Source organism: Lethenteron reissneri, chromosome 28, assembly GCF_015708825.2.
Source record: "Lethenteron reissneri isolate LAM-NWPU_2019-01 chromosome 28, ASM1570882v1, whole genome shotgun sequence".
Classification (NCBI taxonomy): Eukaryota; Metazoa; Chordata; class Hyperoartia; order Petromyzontiformes; family Petromyzontidae; genus Lethenteron; species Lethenteron reissneri.
In genome coordinates, this window is record NC_083806.1 from 8,640,505 (window position 1) to 8,656,778 (window position 16,274).

At 48.7% G+C, this 16,274-nt stretch overlaps 1 protein-coding gene across 3 annotated transcripts in view; it reads left to right on the forward strand.

Annotated features, from left to right (window-relative positions):
- SMG6 (SMG6 nonsense mediated mRNA decay factor) overlaps positions 1–16,274 on the forward strand; it is a 184,939-nt gene that overhangs the window by 33,940 nt on the left and 134,725 nt on the right. For all 3 annotated transcript variants that reach the window (XM_061561975.1, XM_061561976.1, XM_061561977.1), the window contains exon 12: positions 15,082–15,198. In XM_061561975.1, coding sequence (XP_061417959.1) covers positions 15,082–15,198 — 117 coding nt within the window. The remainder of the gene's footprint in view (positions 1–15,081; positions 15,199–16,274) is intronic.

Here is a 16,274-nt window from a genome sequence, read left to right on the forward strand (position 1 = left end):
ACCAGCTTCCCAGTGTTGTGTGGCTTAGCATGATTGGTCACCAATATCAATGTGAGAATCCTAAGGACTTCTGAGAGCTCTGCATCTTCTGTTTTATCTTGAGACCAAAGACATGTTATGAAAACCTTTTAGTGGCAGTGGCATTTCTGCTTCTGTTTAGGCATGCTGGCAGCATTCATCGGTGTCCTTTATTCTACCAGGTGAAAATGGAATGGGATATGTTAGATGTCGCATTCGCGTTTCGAATTTTTTTTTTCTTTCCAATTTTCAGTAAAAATTTGCAGATGCCGCCTTCACGATGAGACAAATCCAGATGTTTTTTTTCGGGCATTTCTATGTACCTCTGTATGTTAAGCTTCTTTCGCACCGTACGTAGCCAACCATGCTAATCGGAGTGATGGGGGAAGGACAACACACTAAACACATAAAGCAGTTCTAAAGAAATTAGTTTTCAATCGAGATTTACAAAATGCATAGCTCCAGTGGCTTCTTAATATTGGACGGAAGAGCGTTCCGGACGGCCGCAGAAGCACATTGGAAAGCGTGTGATGCAGTGACCATCTTTGTTGGATGACTACGGATCTCCCACGCAATCTAGCTGGGTATTTGGCTAAACGGGATATTTTACGTAACAAATAAATATTGATTGATTTGCATGGGAAACCTAGGGAAATATTTTTCAAGTTTGTAGTTATGCCAACATTTATGTAGCGTATGAGAGGCTATGATTTACAAGTCGATTTTGCACGAATTATATTGTCAGTTATTTACCTATGAAAGCCTCACTGAGTCTCAGGATTATTTCCTGCATTGCGATGTGTGGACACTTCGATTCAGTGAGTGCGTGACTCATGAGAGTGAACAAGAGTCTTCAGAGAACGCACATACGTACGTGGGGACGACACGCAAAGGTCCACATGGATTCGATCCACAGCATCAAATCAGTGAGTGAACCAAATCCATCTGTGGGGCCCGAACTCATTGCGGTGCTGCTGTCTCTCCGTACGTCTGAGCTCTAACCAGACTTGACCCCCTCAAAACCCTCTGAGATGGCGCGAGATTGGGGGGCGTTCGTGGTGATTTGGTCATGGGCAAAGTATCACAGGAAGCCAGCGCTGTATTCCTGAGACGTACAATGGCTTGTTGACGACTAAAAAAAAAAACCTCAACACATGAATCAAATAACACTGCCTTAAACGAAACACAATATATAATCGGCAACATTTTTGGTGGAATGGCGCTTGTTCATTGCACATCACTACGAGTCTCTTGTGTTCACGAACAAGTCTCTATGAGTGTGGCTCGCAGTTTTCTCAACAGGCAGCCCTCTAACTGTGCTTGCTAATTTAATATGGATATATGTTTTTAATAAAAAATTACTTAAACACATACTGCTCTTATATCTGTGGTTTTGCAGCCGGTATACTTTCTTCAGACAGCCAAATAGCCTGCCGATGGGCAAGTCTCATCCTATTTTATTGCAGGCTCCTCATGCATTCCTGTGTGTGGCGTATTCGCAAGAGAGAAAGAAAAAAACGATGGAAGGCTTCGTCTGTCCTTGACGCAGCCAGGTGAAGCTGCACAGCGTCTCACGCTTGGTCCCGATTTCACGTTGCATTGAAAACACAGTGCACGATTGCATTACGAGTGTACTACGCACGTATTTCACATGTGATAGGGTAGTGGAGGTGTCCCTTACAGACGGGCCCAGACTTATCTTCCACGTGCAGACTGTAGGTGCAGCTGCTGCCTTTTCTCTATACTCGTGCGTAATAGCTTTCGTCGAATTTGCACCCTAAATAATATAATGTTACAATTTACCTTCCATAGCCTCACTGAGTCCCAAGACTCTTCGAGGAGGGTCCTGCTACGTTGGGATTTTTGGGCCAGAATATCATGAATGAATGTTTGGCTTCATACGGGAGGACACCTGAGTACCTGGTGATAACCACCAGGCATATGAGCGGGCGACACTGTGATTTGGTCTGTGTGATTCGTCGTGTGATTTACGATTCAGGCAAGTGTTCAAAATGTGTGTCGATTTGATAAGTGGTCGAAGACGTATGTCTGAATGTATGTTGAACTTTTTTCACACCGTACGTAGCCAACACAAATAGCAGTTCTAAAGAAATTAGTTTTTAATTCATATTTGAAAGTGCATACAGTAGTGTCACGTAGGTAAAACATTAAAATTAAAATTAATTTTATTTTACTTTTATTAATTTAATTTTTTTACCTACGTGACTTTACTGAAAAAACCCAAGAATATTAATCCTTGCAGTCACGAAAGCTTCAAATCTTGACTGCATACAGTAGCTTCAGTGGCTTCCTAATATTGGAAGGAAGAGCGTTCCAGACGGCCGCACAAGCGCATCTGAAAGGGAGCGTTGCAGTGACTCTCTTTGTTCGATGGTTAGCCAAAAGCCGTTGCTGCGAGGATGGACCAGAGTTTGCGCGATGGTTTATGCTCTTTGACGAGATCGGCAAGGTACAAATTGTGGTTCATTTGTGGCAAGCACATTGTGTGTGATGAGTGCGACCTTGTAATGTGTTCGTTCAGTGGTTGGTGTCCGACTCGTCTGGGGCTCGCTGCCCCCATGAGTCTTTTGCCTCGTTGGGCCGGTCACCTCGCTCTCAGGTGGCACTGTAATCCCGCCAACTCGTCTCTCCCTGGTGCCACTTTGTGACGGCTCCCCTTAGGCACACTTGTGCTTAATTGACAAAATTTAAAGTGCCGGGATTAACACAGCCAGTGGCCGCCATTTCAATTTGCCCGAGAGAATGCCCACGCACGTCTGCGGCGAAAGATAAAAACGAGCTCATTTTACGGCGCACGGTTACCCTGCGTGTATGGCCCGTTTTGTTAATCCCGCTCGCTCAGTACCATCACATGGACGTGAGCCCCCTGAGCCACTCGGTAACCCAACCCCCCCCCCCCCCCCGCCCCACCAAGGCAGTTTATTCATTTGCTATATTTTGAGTTTTAGTTTTTGTTGTTTTTATATAACACCTGGAGAAAACCACGCATATAAGAGGAGGACTTGAACTACAGGCGACACACTGCCCCCCACCCCCCCTTGCCTTCAGTTATCGGCAGATGGTTCTGTTGTATTATTTAGCTGTTGGTCATAGAGCCATCAATTCAAGACCCCCATTTCTGCACGATTCACCAACCCCCAAAAGCCATATGTAAAGCCTTCACACGGCCGGGCCTGTTGGTATAACACATCCAATTGACCTTGAATTATTATTATTATTTTTTAAACGTTTTCACGAGAAAATATTCCACGCAAATAAAATTTCTGCGTCGCCTTCGGGGGGGGGGTGGGGGGCAGGTGTTTCCGTGCGGAGCAGTGGCGTGGCGACGACTCCACAACTCTTCTCGATCGCGTCCAGAGACGCAGTAGCCGGTGAAGCAGTGCGGCACGCGCGATTGGGACCGGTGGGGGCGGGGGGGGCGCGCCGCGGCCGTGCGTTTTTCCACGTAATTACACCAGCAAAACAGTGCGGCACTCGAGTTTCCGTTGGCAGGGCCAGCAGCTGGCTGGGCAGGAAATCCCTAACAAACTGTTTATGCTCTCTCTCTCTCTCGTTCTCTGCTCCCTCCTGCCCTCCCCTCGGGAGGCCGCAATTATTGTTGTTCTGCTCCGCGCACTCGCGCTTGCGAAGTGCACTTCGGGAAGGACGGCGTTTCGGCGAGACCCGCCTGCTGCCGTTCGCAGTGGGCTGCCGTTGACACGTCTGCGAGGTGTTGATCTCGTGACGTGCCTTGCGCACGCCAGGGAAGCGGGGTGGTGCGGATGGAGGTGCCGCGGATGACCGCGCACCATGTTACCATCCACCTTAGCGCGATTGGGAATTGGTATCTGGACCTTGACTACGCCTCCACTATCAACATAATAATCACCTGGAAAAGTATTTGAACATGCGCCATGATGTACATCATCTCACAAATTCATATATGCAGATGACCTAGCCCTTGCTGCAGGGGGCACAAACTTTATAAGAGGCATATTGGAGGCATTTAATCACTTTACTTTACAAAAACGGTCACTGCATTGCGTACTTTAAAATGCGCTTCTGCGGCCATCTGGAATGCTCTTCTTTCCGATATTAGGAAGCCACTGGAGCCATGCACTTGTAAACCTAGATTGGAAACTAATTTCTTAAGAACTGCTTTTTGTGTTTAGTTTGTTGTCCTTCCCCCGCACCTCCGATTAGCACGGTTGACTACATGCGGTTTGAAAGAAGTTCAACATACATACGTCACTGGAAACTCCAACCAAATCCCTCCAAATAAGCGCTTTCCACCTCAATAATCATGCAGCAGAAGACCACCCTTGACATGTCCTCGTGATGCCCCCCAAGATATCATTAATAGAACCCTGACCTTCAAACACCACATAGAACAGATCAGGCTAGCACCCTTCTCCCCACCCCTCCCCCCACCCCCTTTGTAGATTTCCAAACAAATAAGGTAGTCATCTTCTTGGTTCTTTCGGTAATATATATTTTATTTTATTATGTTTTATTTTTATTATTTTATTACTTCCCTTCTACGTGACTTTACCGAAAGAACCAAGAAGATTAATCCCTGCAGTCACGAAAGCTTTAAATCGAAATTTAATAAGGTAGTCTTGGGGAATATCACCTTATTTCCTGGCCGAAGGTGGCGTTCACATTCTACTCTCCTGCAAATCATAAGGCGAACTTATCAGGGTCACTTTTTTCAATCGTTTGGCAGGGGACACTCCTTCTTCTCATTGGTGTCCATCTCGCAAATCCAGCGAGTTGTGACACTTAACAAATCCAACATGTTGTGACACTTCCTCTTGGGGGAAAATCCACACCGTCATGTGTTGTGAGTGTCGCACTTTTCCCTCGACTCTCACCCCCTCAGCGCTGTGTGTTTGCTTGTGTTCTTAGAGGAGGCGTTGTGCTCTTGCGTGCATACTTCCTCCACCCTTAGATCTCGCTCTGCTCGTAAGCCGTGAGGGGTTGTGGGTAGAGCGTTGAGTAAGTCACATGCAAGGGGCGGGCGCTCGGCGCCTTCTCGAAAGGCTTCTCTGCGCTGTTCGAGGCCTGTTGCGGTTCATGACTGGGAAAAAAAGACGTTTTTCCCAAGGTAGAAAACCTAATTACATCTATTTGAGGGAAAGCGGTAGACCCATTCTCACCGTTTACAATATCTCACACCCGATGTTCGGAGGGCCGTTAGATGCTGCAATGATGAGTTGTGGCCGCGGGTTGCTGAACAGATGGAAATATCCTGCGATCACTGCGAATAAAAGTTACTTTCAATGCCCACCCCCTATTATCCTCATGAATGAAATGAGTGGCAATGTGATCTCCGACTCCGAAGATCAGGTCCGGAGATTTGCCGAGCATGTCTGGACGATGGGCGGGGGAGGGCGAATCCCTTCTGTGGATGTGGTTCATGAAGGACACTGCTTGCCAGTTGGAGGAGCAACAATGGAGAAGCGAATAATGAGCAGCTTGCTGGGCGCAAAAGAAACAGCAAGACCATACATTGGGGAGTACAGGCAGTGCATCTTGCAAGTCATCTCGGTCACCTAACCCAACAAAATCTGAGTCTGTCTCGTGACCTCAGGCCCCTAACCCTGACATGGCCCCAAATTGACATGTTTGGAACCACAGTTAACAGAGCGTGAAGGAACGCCATCTAGTGCTCAGGGGGGGAAGAGGCCCACCTACAGTGACTCGAGAATTAGTTCCATGGCATCCCCTTTTCCCTGGGTTGTCGCTCCTTGACTTATTCTTAGGTTTTTTCGGTAAAGTCACGTAGGTAAAACATTAAAATTAATAAAAGTAAAATAAAATAAAAATCACGACGTTTCGGAGGCAACATAAGCCTCCGTCTTCAGGTGGAACCGTCACAGCCACGACAGCTGTATCAAGTAAATGAGAGATTGCAAGAGCTACCACTCCGTATATATAATGGTTGGAGAGGGGGAAGGGCCAAGTACGGCACACTTTTTATTCATATGGTAAGGTGAGGCTGACTGAAGGTGTTCCCGTAGGGCATTCCCTCGCATATCGAGGGACTGTGTCGTCTTGTGGTGTGGTCTGATACTGTTGTTTCTGTTGTTTTGCCGCCTTGCCTAAGCGTTGGGATTTTGCTGTACTGATGCAATTTTTACTTATGTGCTTGATCTATTTTGTGTACTTAGTATTTGTTTGATTTGTGTACCTTTCCTATACGTCTATCTTTTTTAAATTTATTTTGGTGTTGTAAATCTTTTACCTGCCCCTACTGGACACCTGTGAAAAAGAGCTTTATAGCTCATTGGATTTCTCCAGGAAAATTAAAGATTCTGACTTCAACAATAGCAATATACGACATATTATTGGTTCTTTTGGTAAAGTCACGTAGATGAAAAACACAAATATAAATTAAAAGCATAAAACCCACAACGTTTCGATCGCAACACAAGCGGTCTTCTTCAGGTGGAGAGAAAAGAGCGGACAAGCTTCCAAATGCAGCTGCTTATAAGGATTATAAGAATGTGGCTAAAATAGTAATTTAAGACATTAACATTAAAATAATGCTTTCGATATAATTTATTGGTGGAAAAAAGCATCTCTTAATTTATTTTCTTAGCATCATCACCACCACTGCTCTCATTGTGTACAGAAGTTTGTGTGTGCATCTGTGAATTGGAATTGCCATTGAGCGAGTAGGTGAGTGAGTAGGTGAGTGAGTCTATGAGTGAGCGTATATGTGAGTGAGTGGGTGAGTAGGTGAGTGAGTCTGTGAGTGAGCGAATATGTGAGTGAGTGGGTGGGTTAGTCTGTGAGTGAGCGAACATGTGAGTGAGTGAGTGGGTGAGTCTGTGAGTGAGCGAATATGTGAGTGAGTGGGTGAGTGAGTCTGTGAGTGAGCGAATATGTGAGTGAGTGGGTGAGATATTCTGTGAGTGAGCGAATATGTGAGTGAGTGGGTGAGTGAGTCTGTGAGTGAGTGAATATGTGAGTGAGTCTGTGAGTGAGTGAATATGTGAGTGAGTGGGTGAGTGAGTCTGTGAGTGAGCGAATGAATATGTGAGTGAGTGAGCCTTTGAGTGCGCAAATATGTGAGTGAGTGAGTGGGTGAGTCTGTGAGTGAGCGAATATGTGAGTGAGTGAGTGGGTGAGTCTGTGAGTGAGCGAATATGTGAGTGAGTGAGTGGGTGAGTCTGTGAGTTAGCGAATATGTGAGTGAGTGGGTGAGTGAGTCTTTGAGTGAGCGAATATGTGAGTGAGTGGGTGAGTGAGTCTGTGAATGAGGGAATATGTGAGTGAGTGAGTGGGTGAGTCTGTGAGTGAGTGTATATGTGAGTGAGTGGGTGAGTGAGTCTCTGAGTGAGCAAATATGTGAGTGAGTGGGTGAGTGAGTCTGTGAGTGAGCAAATATGTGAGTGGGTGAGTGAGTCTGTGAGTGAACGAATATGTGAGTGAGTGGATGAGTGAGTCTGTGAGTGAGCGAATATGTGAGTGGGTGAGTGAGTCTGTGAGTGAGCGAATATGTGAGTGGGTGAGTGAGTTTGTGAGTGAACGAATATGTGAGTAAGTGAGTGGATGAGTGAGTCTGTGAGTGAGCGAATATGTGAGTGAGTGGGTCTGTGAGTGAACCTACAAATTTTGTGTCTGTGAGTTAGCGAGTAAAGGTGAGCGAGCGTGCGCTTGACTGAGCGAGCATGCGGGTGAGTGAGTGTGTGCGCGGGTGAGTAGGTTAGTGAGCGACTGAGCGGATTGGTGCTGATGGAGGCATGCGGAGTGTGTGGTTTGTGGTGCCGTGCGCTGCCCATGCTTGCTGGGCTGAAGCTGCCCCCCACCCCCTCCTCCCCTCGTGCCTGTCCTCGCCCCACCTCTCACGTCGCAGTCACTCGCGCTGGGGCAAGATTAAAAAACACAGCCACACACACGCGCACCATCACGCATGCGTACTCACGCACGTACATCACACACGCAGAGACAAAGATCCCCCGTATAGCCTCAACAGACTGTTACGGCAAGTGCTGTTAGCGAGCACATATGAAGGCCGGCATGGCACATGAGGGGTGGGGTGGTCAGTCCCACGCCTGGCCGTCTTTGTCTTCCAAATGCCGATGTTTTACGCATTGCATCAGGTACTTATTTGAGGCTGAGTCGGCCTAGGGGAGGTCCAGCAACGGTTCAGATCATTGTCACTGGGGTTTGTGGCCGTGAGTGGAAATTGAACTCGGGTCGCCGGGTTCACAGCGCATCGCGCGCTAACCGCTACACTAGGGCACAGCACACACACACATGCACACACATTGCACTCAACGCATTTACACAAACGCGCACACACCACAGATGTGCACACGTGCACATGCTCCGAATGTAGGTAAACATATTTAGCACCCACAGAGAAGAAAAGGACAACGGTTCTCCATTTTAGCTTCAGAATGTTTCTGACAAGTGCTGCGAGACAGCACATTAATAAGCCTCATGCTGGGCTGACACTGTTAAGGGTGACACCACGCACACCCCGCAAGCTGCCTTTGTTTCTCACTCGATGTTTATTACGTGACCACAGCACGTACTCATTTTAGGCCGAAGATATCAGTATCCACTGCAATTGTACACAGCCAGGAATTTAACCGACGTCCGTAGGATCGCAGCACAGTGCAGTACGCTCCACTCTGCCACCACTCCGCACGCACGCACACACACACACAGGCTCGCGTGTAATTGTGTGCACACAAACGTAAAACCACTCGCGCACCTCATCTCGGGCCCGAGTGGTGGCGAGCGTGCAATAATAAGGGGCAGAGGATGGAAATTCACTCTCAGTTCATTTCAGGACATGTTGGTAATGTGCTTGCTCGCGTTAACCCTCGCTGTGCGCTGCAGCGCGCGCGCCCGCCGTGCCAAGCTCCCCCCCCCCCCTCCCCCGAGTTGCCTTTAATGTGCGCTCCTCCTCTGGTTAAACCGCACACCCTGGCCGAGACACCTTCTGGCGCAGCGGTAGGGGCGCGCACGCACACGTGCGTGCGTCCTCCGTTCCCTACTAATCTCGGGATTAGTCCAGCCCCCCACCCCCCCCTTCGTACCCCATCCCCGAGAGCAGCGGTTCCCGCCAATGTTCGCCCGTCGTCCCAGGTTTCGGGGCCCCGGAAGGCCACCGGTCCGCGCTGGGTGGGTGGGTGGAGAGCGGGACGGGGCTGGGCCGCCGCTGCGGGCGCGCGACCTCGCCATTCAATTGGCTTAAGACCTCGCAAAGGCTTTGGCGGGCGCGTAGCGCGGTGCTTCGGAGGGGGTCGAGGGTTAAGGACGAAACGAGCGAAATGTATTTTGCCGTTAAATCTCCCAGCATTTATGGCTCGCGGACAAAAGGCCGGCTCTCGGCCCCCGGTTTATCTAGCGTCAAGTGACCCCCGGAGCAGCGTGTCACGGCTGCCGATGTGCACACCGGCGCTGCTCTCTGACAAAATATTTGAAAATAAATGGACGGATTTGGAGAGAGACGTGCAGTGCCGGTGGGGGGATCCGTGCCTGCAGGAGACACAGGCAGCGCTGAGGATGAAAAACCACGTTTCCACTTCACCACGCATTTTTTTAACTGCCTGATATTTAACACTTGCCGGAATCCTCTATGTTAATCCCCGTGCGCTGTGCGCTCGTTGTTGAGCTGACTTGTTTCATGAACTAATTGTGAGTGCTCAGGTTCACCTGCCCACTGCGATCCTCCTTCGCCCGTTGGAAATGAGTGACTTGAACCGAGTTGGGATTATTGAACAACTAACTGCAGCTCAGGATACAACCTCACATGGAATTTTATTTTAAACGACACCCTCCGTAGTTTGACATTGATTTAAAAACGACACGCAGACAAACACTAATCTATCGCTCTTCATATATGTGTTGCAAGTAACAAGGCGGATGACGAAGGAGGTACATTGCTTAAACAATGCCAACGAGCTGTTAAAGTGGCACTCCGTTTAAAACAAGAGTGGCTGAGCTGCAGCTGTAACACGCATGTGAATGCCTGCTTGGAGTGACACGGGGGGTTCCGCCGAAGCCTCGGGTTAGCGACGGGCCACATTCCTGACGTGAGCTGCCGGGCTTGCGTGTTCCGTCCTGCCCGGGCCCAAAACTCTCACGCCGCGTGGCACCCGACGCTTCCCCCCCACCCCCCACCCCGTGCCCTCGGCAGGCGCGTGCAGGCGTGCGGACGCCTCCCTCGCTTTTGTTTGGGTAATGACTCCCGCTTTGCGATGGGTCCCAGGACGGGCGTGCACGCGGTGGTGCCCTGTCCCCCCCCACCTCACCTGCGTCTGGCTGGAGGCGTGGGCTGGGCATCGCGGCGCCGGGAAGCTCGTTGCACGGCTCTCGTACAACGCTCGCCTCCCCGCAAAGTTTCCATTGGGCGGCGGCAGTGGTGTTGTTGGGAGCTTCGCGCGCTGTGCCCCCCTTTGGTGGCTTCGTCCGCATGGAAGGGAGCGCTGCCATCCCTTGTGAATTAGAAATGGTGCAGTGATGCACAGGCGTGTGAAGTAAGCATTTCGATGCCCGTGTGCCTGTGCGCGTGCGAGCCCCCACGTGTCTGTGCTTGTGCATGCGTGCTCGCGTTTGTGACTTCGTGTTCCCACGTTGGTTTTGACCTCAGGTTTTTCCATCCATCGCGCGTGCGTGTACAGGTGCAGGCCGATGAAGCACGATGCCTGGGCAGGGCTGAAATGCCATGCTCCTCCGCGTTTGTGTGCCTCCACTAATCTTTGCCCCATGGCCATTCTAAGAAAAAGTACACATTCCACCATGTGTTCCTGATCCCACTGGCAGAGCCATTCGAAATCTGTGGAAGCGCTAACGTTATGTGTCCAATACCATGCCATGCTGGTAGGGCCATTAGAATTCAACATTTGTGTCCAATACCATGCCATGTTGCCATGGCCATTAGAAATCTGTCACCAGTGCTAGCATACTGTCATGTTCATTTAGACGAGGCTTTTACAAATTTGAGTGTTCAACAAGACACACTTTAAAATCACAAAACTAGAAAATCATAGTAATTTTGAGATTCATAATTTCAAATTATAATATAATCAGTATGATTATGGTAATATATTCTGATATTAATTACTCTGTGTTGATGTGACTATAGACCCAGCATAATAGTAATTGTTCTTCATAGAATTAATTAATTATCAGAACCTAAAATAAACTTAATAAATTATGATGTAATTTTTAAAATGTATTTTTGAAAATGTTAACAACATTAATAACATTAACACTCGCACAAACACTGCTGCTCACACGCGAACACAAATTAACATTCATCTTAACCTTCACATTAACATTAACCATAACCTTAACATTAATTGTGACCTTAACATTAACACAGATATTACCATTAACTTTAACATTAACTTTAACATTCATGCCTTTGACATTACCTATATTGGCCTTAGCATTATTAGAGGTGGTGCAATCCGCAACCTTGGCGTTACCATTAACACAACACTAACGGCATTGCTCTTAGTATGGGCGTTATTGACATTATTAACATTATTAGGGCTCGCATTAATTGCAGTGTGAGACGCGCGCTGCTGTGGCATAACAGGGATCTGAGCGCCGGCAGGGTGCTGGTGGGGCGCCATCATTAACAGCCGCGCAGAAGTTCACCCTGCGCATGCGCCGACAAAAGCCGTAAAGGGCAGTTTGCCCCGTGTCTTGTTATCGCGGCGGTTGAGCGCGAGGGTCTGGTCAGGGCAGGCAACGCGCTTGCGGCGATCGGCCCCGGCCAGCGCCGAGAACTCGACTCGTTGCGTGTCGCTGAACTGCCCGGCCGCGGCGGCTTGCGCTCGTCCTGACGTGCAGCGTGGAGCACGGCGGCGGCGGCGGCGGCGGCGGCAGCAGCACGGCGCTGCGGGTAGCGAGGATCCGCGACGGTGCCGTGCGACCAGGCGGCCGCCGTTCCGGCGGGGTCGCGCAAAATTATTGGCCTTCCTTGGCCATCCAAAATTGTTTTACGGTCGAAGTCTTCTACGATTTTGGTCAGCTGCACGATTCCGGAGACGGAAGTGGTGCCGGAACGTTGTTTTCAATGGAGAAGTTTCAGTGCGGTCGTTGGTTCAGCAAAACGTGAAGCCTGTGCAACGACTTGCTTTGGCCCTCTTACGTCTGTGGATTTGCATGATTCCATACAGTGCTTAAAGAGAATAATAGAGTATTAAATAACAAAGGTACAGCTTTGATCCTGTGAGAAGAAAGAAAAGCTGCCTTATTCTTAGTTTGACCCTGATTGCAGCTTATATTGCAGCTTAGTTTCAGGTTATTTACTTTTTATTGTATGCTTACTACGTTGTACCAAAACATTTAGAGGTTTTCCAGCCCAATGTTGTGCTTGTAGTGTGTGGTGTTAGATAGTGAGTTGATTGTGGGAGACAGGATGAGGGCTCTGCTTGATAAGTGATATTGGGTGGCAGGATCACAGATAAAAGCATAGACTTCAGCATAGGAAACTAAAATGTCTTCCAAAGGCATACCATAATGGTTAAAATCGTAAAAAAAACATAACCAGTGTGAAAAATCACAGTTGTATGATTAATAAGGAAAAGACCTAAAGGTCCGGATTGTAAATGCACTGCCAATTTCTAGTATTTCTTTAAGCAGCGTTTAACATTTTTGAAGGTAGTGGCCAAAAAAACCCAAAACTCATTTACAACTCGTGCTTATAAAAAGTAATGTGATTCTTCTGTCCTCCCAGTAGCTGTCCAATCTGTGAATACCGGACTCTGCTTGACCCAAACGCTAGTTTAGTTTGGGGTACATTTGGGACTTCAGCAGCCAATCCCCCCCCACCCGCCGCCTTGCCCCCCGCCCTCCACACTCCATGTAGACGTGAGTCAATTGGAAATGCATGCAGCCTTTGCTGTTCCTGACCTGAAAAACCCCTTAAAGAAAATGTTGCATTAATAAGTTTGTTCAGCACCCCCAAATTGCCGAATTAGGACTCTACTCAGGAGTGTGAGGATCACCCACGTGTAATTAGGGTAGAGATGGGGGGGGGCAGCAGCGGGCGGGAGGGGGTGCGTGGAGACGAGTGCATCGGGTGGCCGTGGACTCAGACATCGTTTGCAATTAAGTTTGCTTGAACGAGACTGGCAGCCGAGGGGCGGGAGGCGTGCGAGGCTCAGGCTGGGTTTGACCCTGTCCAGACAGGCTGTTTGAGATGTGGGTTTACCCTCCGCGCATCACTGTCAGCACTGGTATGCCTTCCGAAGATCCCTTAATAATCTCACTTTGTGGAATTGTGCCTGAGAAGGGGGGGCAAAGCGGTACGGGGAAAGCGAAAACGGAAAGAAATGTATACGACTGCAAGAAATGGAGAGTGAGGAGAGGGAAAGAAATTGCTCGTGCAGGCATCTTGAGCTTGGTTGTCTCGAAAGAGCAGCCTGGGACTGGGCCCTTGACCTCTTAACTCTTGTCAGCGTGGCACAGCTGTTCTTTGGTCAAACACGAGGTTTCGTGACACCTGTAGATAGCGTGTTCTTTTCCGAAGACTGCAGAACAAGCTTGTGTTTTTTTTGCTAGCTACAGTAGATGTTACACGGCGTGTGATGAGATGTGGTGCATCACTGTGGAGTTGCAGATGCAGTCTTCCAGCGGCGGATTACTAATGACGAACTACGGTGGTGGTGGTGGTGATAACCGAGACAGTGATGGGAGCTGTGTAAATGGAGAAAACCTTGGCACAAGCCACTGAAAATCGTGGCTTTAAGCGTAAATGCACCAGTGCTCCTTTCGGCCAGTCGAGGTGATTTGTGCACAACTCATTGGCACCCTATTACATGCAATTGCTGAAGGAAGCTTGCAGCAGCTTGGCGCGAACATTTGTTTTCTTTCTCCCCTTCCTCATTTAAATTCTATTTCATATTCGTGAATATTAAAATAATACGGATAATGCGTTTTTGCAAAATAATGGCCGTTCACAGCAATGCGTGTTTGATGTAAAAAATAATAATGTAAGCACGTTTTGGAAAAAAATTATACATTTGAATTAAAGCACAAAAGGGGGGGCGGCACGAGTGGCCCAGAGGTGCACAGTGCCTTGTCTTGCCGTTCAGGGTCAAGGTTCGGTGGGTTTGAAACCCAATCCTGTGCTGTGGCTGTGCGACGCTGAATATGCCCTCGTTTTGAGGGCGCATTAGGACGATTGCACCGCCTGTGCATGGATTTTAAAAGCCCTTAGAGCTCCTTACACCACAGGCAGCAGCAGCAGCAGCAGCATGATGGCATCATGGCTGAGAATGGTGATTTTGGTCCTTAGCGTGTGTTTGTTAGCTTGTTCCTTAAAATCCAACTTTTTTAGATGCATTCAGTTGCTAAAGATATTAGTCGATCCAGTTATCCTAAATGACGCTGTGGTGCAGTGCATTGCTCGCTCTTTGTTGTGCTTCAAGTGTGCCATTTTGTGCAGTTCGGTTCTTTGTTCTGATGTGCTGTTGATGTGGTGCTGATTGTGCTGTGCATTGTCGTGCTGACTGTGCACTGCATTGTGGTGCTCATTGTGCATTGCATTGTGGTGCTCATTGTGCATTGCATTGTGGTGCTGACTGTGAAGTGCATTGTAGTGTTGATTGTGCAGTGCATTATGATGCTGATTGTGCAGTGCATTGTGATGCTGATTTTGCAGTGCATTGTGATGCTGATTGTGAAATGTATCATTGTGCTTCTCTTACGATGCAGTCAAAAGTCTCAATTTTGTTTTGCTCCAATGATCATTGAGGCAGTGCTGATCTGCTGTTTACATCCCTGAGCCAGTGGTTTAAATTTGTCTTGTTTATCGACAAGACAACCACTGTTGTCTTCCCCGACAAATTTTTACGACAGAGGGATGATACGTCAGAGGGACGAGTCAAGCTCCAACCTGGATTCGAACTCGCAACCTTCCCATTGTGAGCTGCTGTCTCTCTTTACTGACGGAGCCACCTGACAAGATGCAGCGCGTACCGAGGATCTGCGACGTGGTGTAAAGCATTTGCCGAGCGTTTTTTATCGTTGGCGACGAAGCCCTAACGGCACGGTTTTCTGTGCGACGTCATGTGCGAGCAGACGCAGATGCGGAGGATTGCCGCTCGGTGGTGCAGGAGCAAGCCACGGCGCTGGGTCAAGCCATGTTCACCCTCCTGGTGGAGCGCTGCTGTCAGCTGCTGGCCACCTCCCTCAAAGGTAAATGGTGGAGCTCGGAGGTGGTGCAGCTGTGTTGTCCGTCTGCCCTTATGCCAGAGGTCACGAAAGGAGGGCCTTGCTGGAGAAACAATCTAAAATTAAGCTATTTTTTATTTTACCAGGTAAGGCCCACTGAATTAATAGCCCCTTTTCAGAAACGAACTGGCTAAAAACGAAAGCTCAACGAAGTGGCTTATGTGGAAATTTAGAACAGCCAAATACTCTAAATGCATGTTTCTAAATGCGGAGGGAAAAACCGTAGGACCTGGAAAAAAATTCACACAGCCGCGGGGGAGAACATGCAAACTCCAATACAGGCATCAGGGTCGGGATCGAACCCACTACCTCCTGAAAACCAGCCAAGGAAGTTAACATCTCGCCACCGTTGAGTTATCGCTCACAAGATGCATATTTGCATCCCCCTGTGCACAGTCGTCCGCCTTCACAGTGAATCCCGACAGAAACGGTCGACATTGCTTGGGAATACATTCAGTTGTTCCCTTCAGCGACATAAATTTGTTGCTGTTTATACTCAGCCTGGAACTTGCTCCCTGCACCCAAACCCAGTCACTCCCATCATCAGCCACGATCAATCCACTGCTGGATGAAGGCCTTCAGAAGCCACCGCCACCTCTCATGAACCTGCGGTGCAGCAATCCATCCAGCACCTGTACACGAACCGATTTCCACCGCTCCCATCTCCCCTCCTCTCTCTCGGACGCCTTCCATTCCTTGGCTTTCACCCTGTTATTTCTTCTTGACCGTTGGCCATGAAACCCAGTCACTTATTAAGGTAAAAGCACACGGCAAATTGCCACACGCCACCACAACACATTTGGACCCTCTGAAAGAGTATGTTCACATGCAAATCTTGCTCTGATTTCAACGGAATGCGAATAAAAGGCAGCCAATGCAGCGCGTATCTCACCCGCTTCCACAGATGGGAAGGCCACTCTCGCACGTTGTCACGCGAATGCTCGTTTGAAGCGTGATTATAGCAGCCGCAGCTGCACGCGTTGTTCTGTGGCTGCAGTTCGTGCCTCGTGTGAACACACGTCAGTAATTGGGTGCACAAT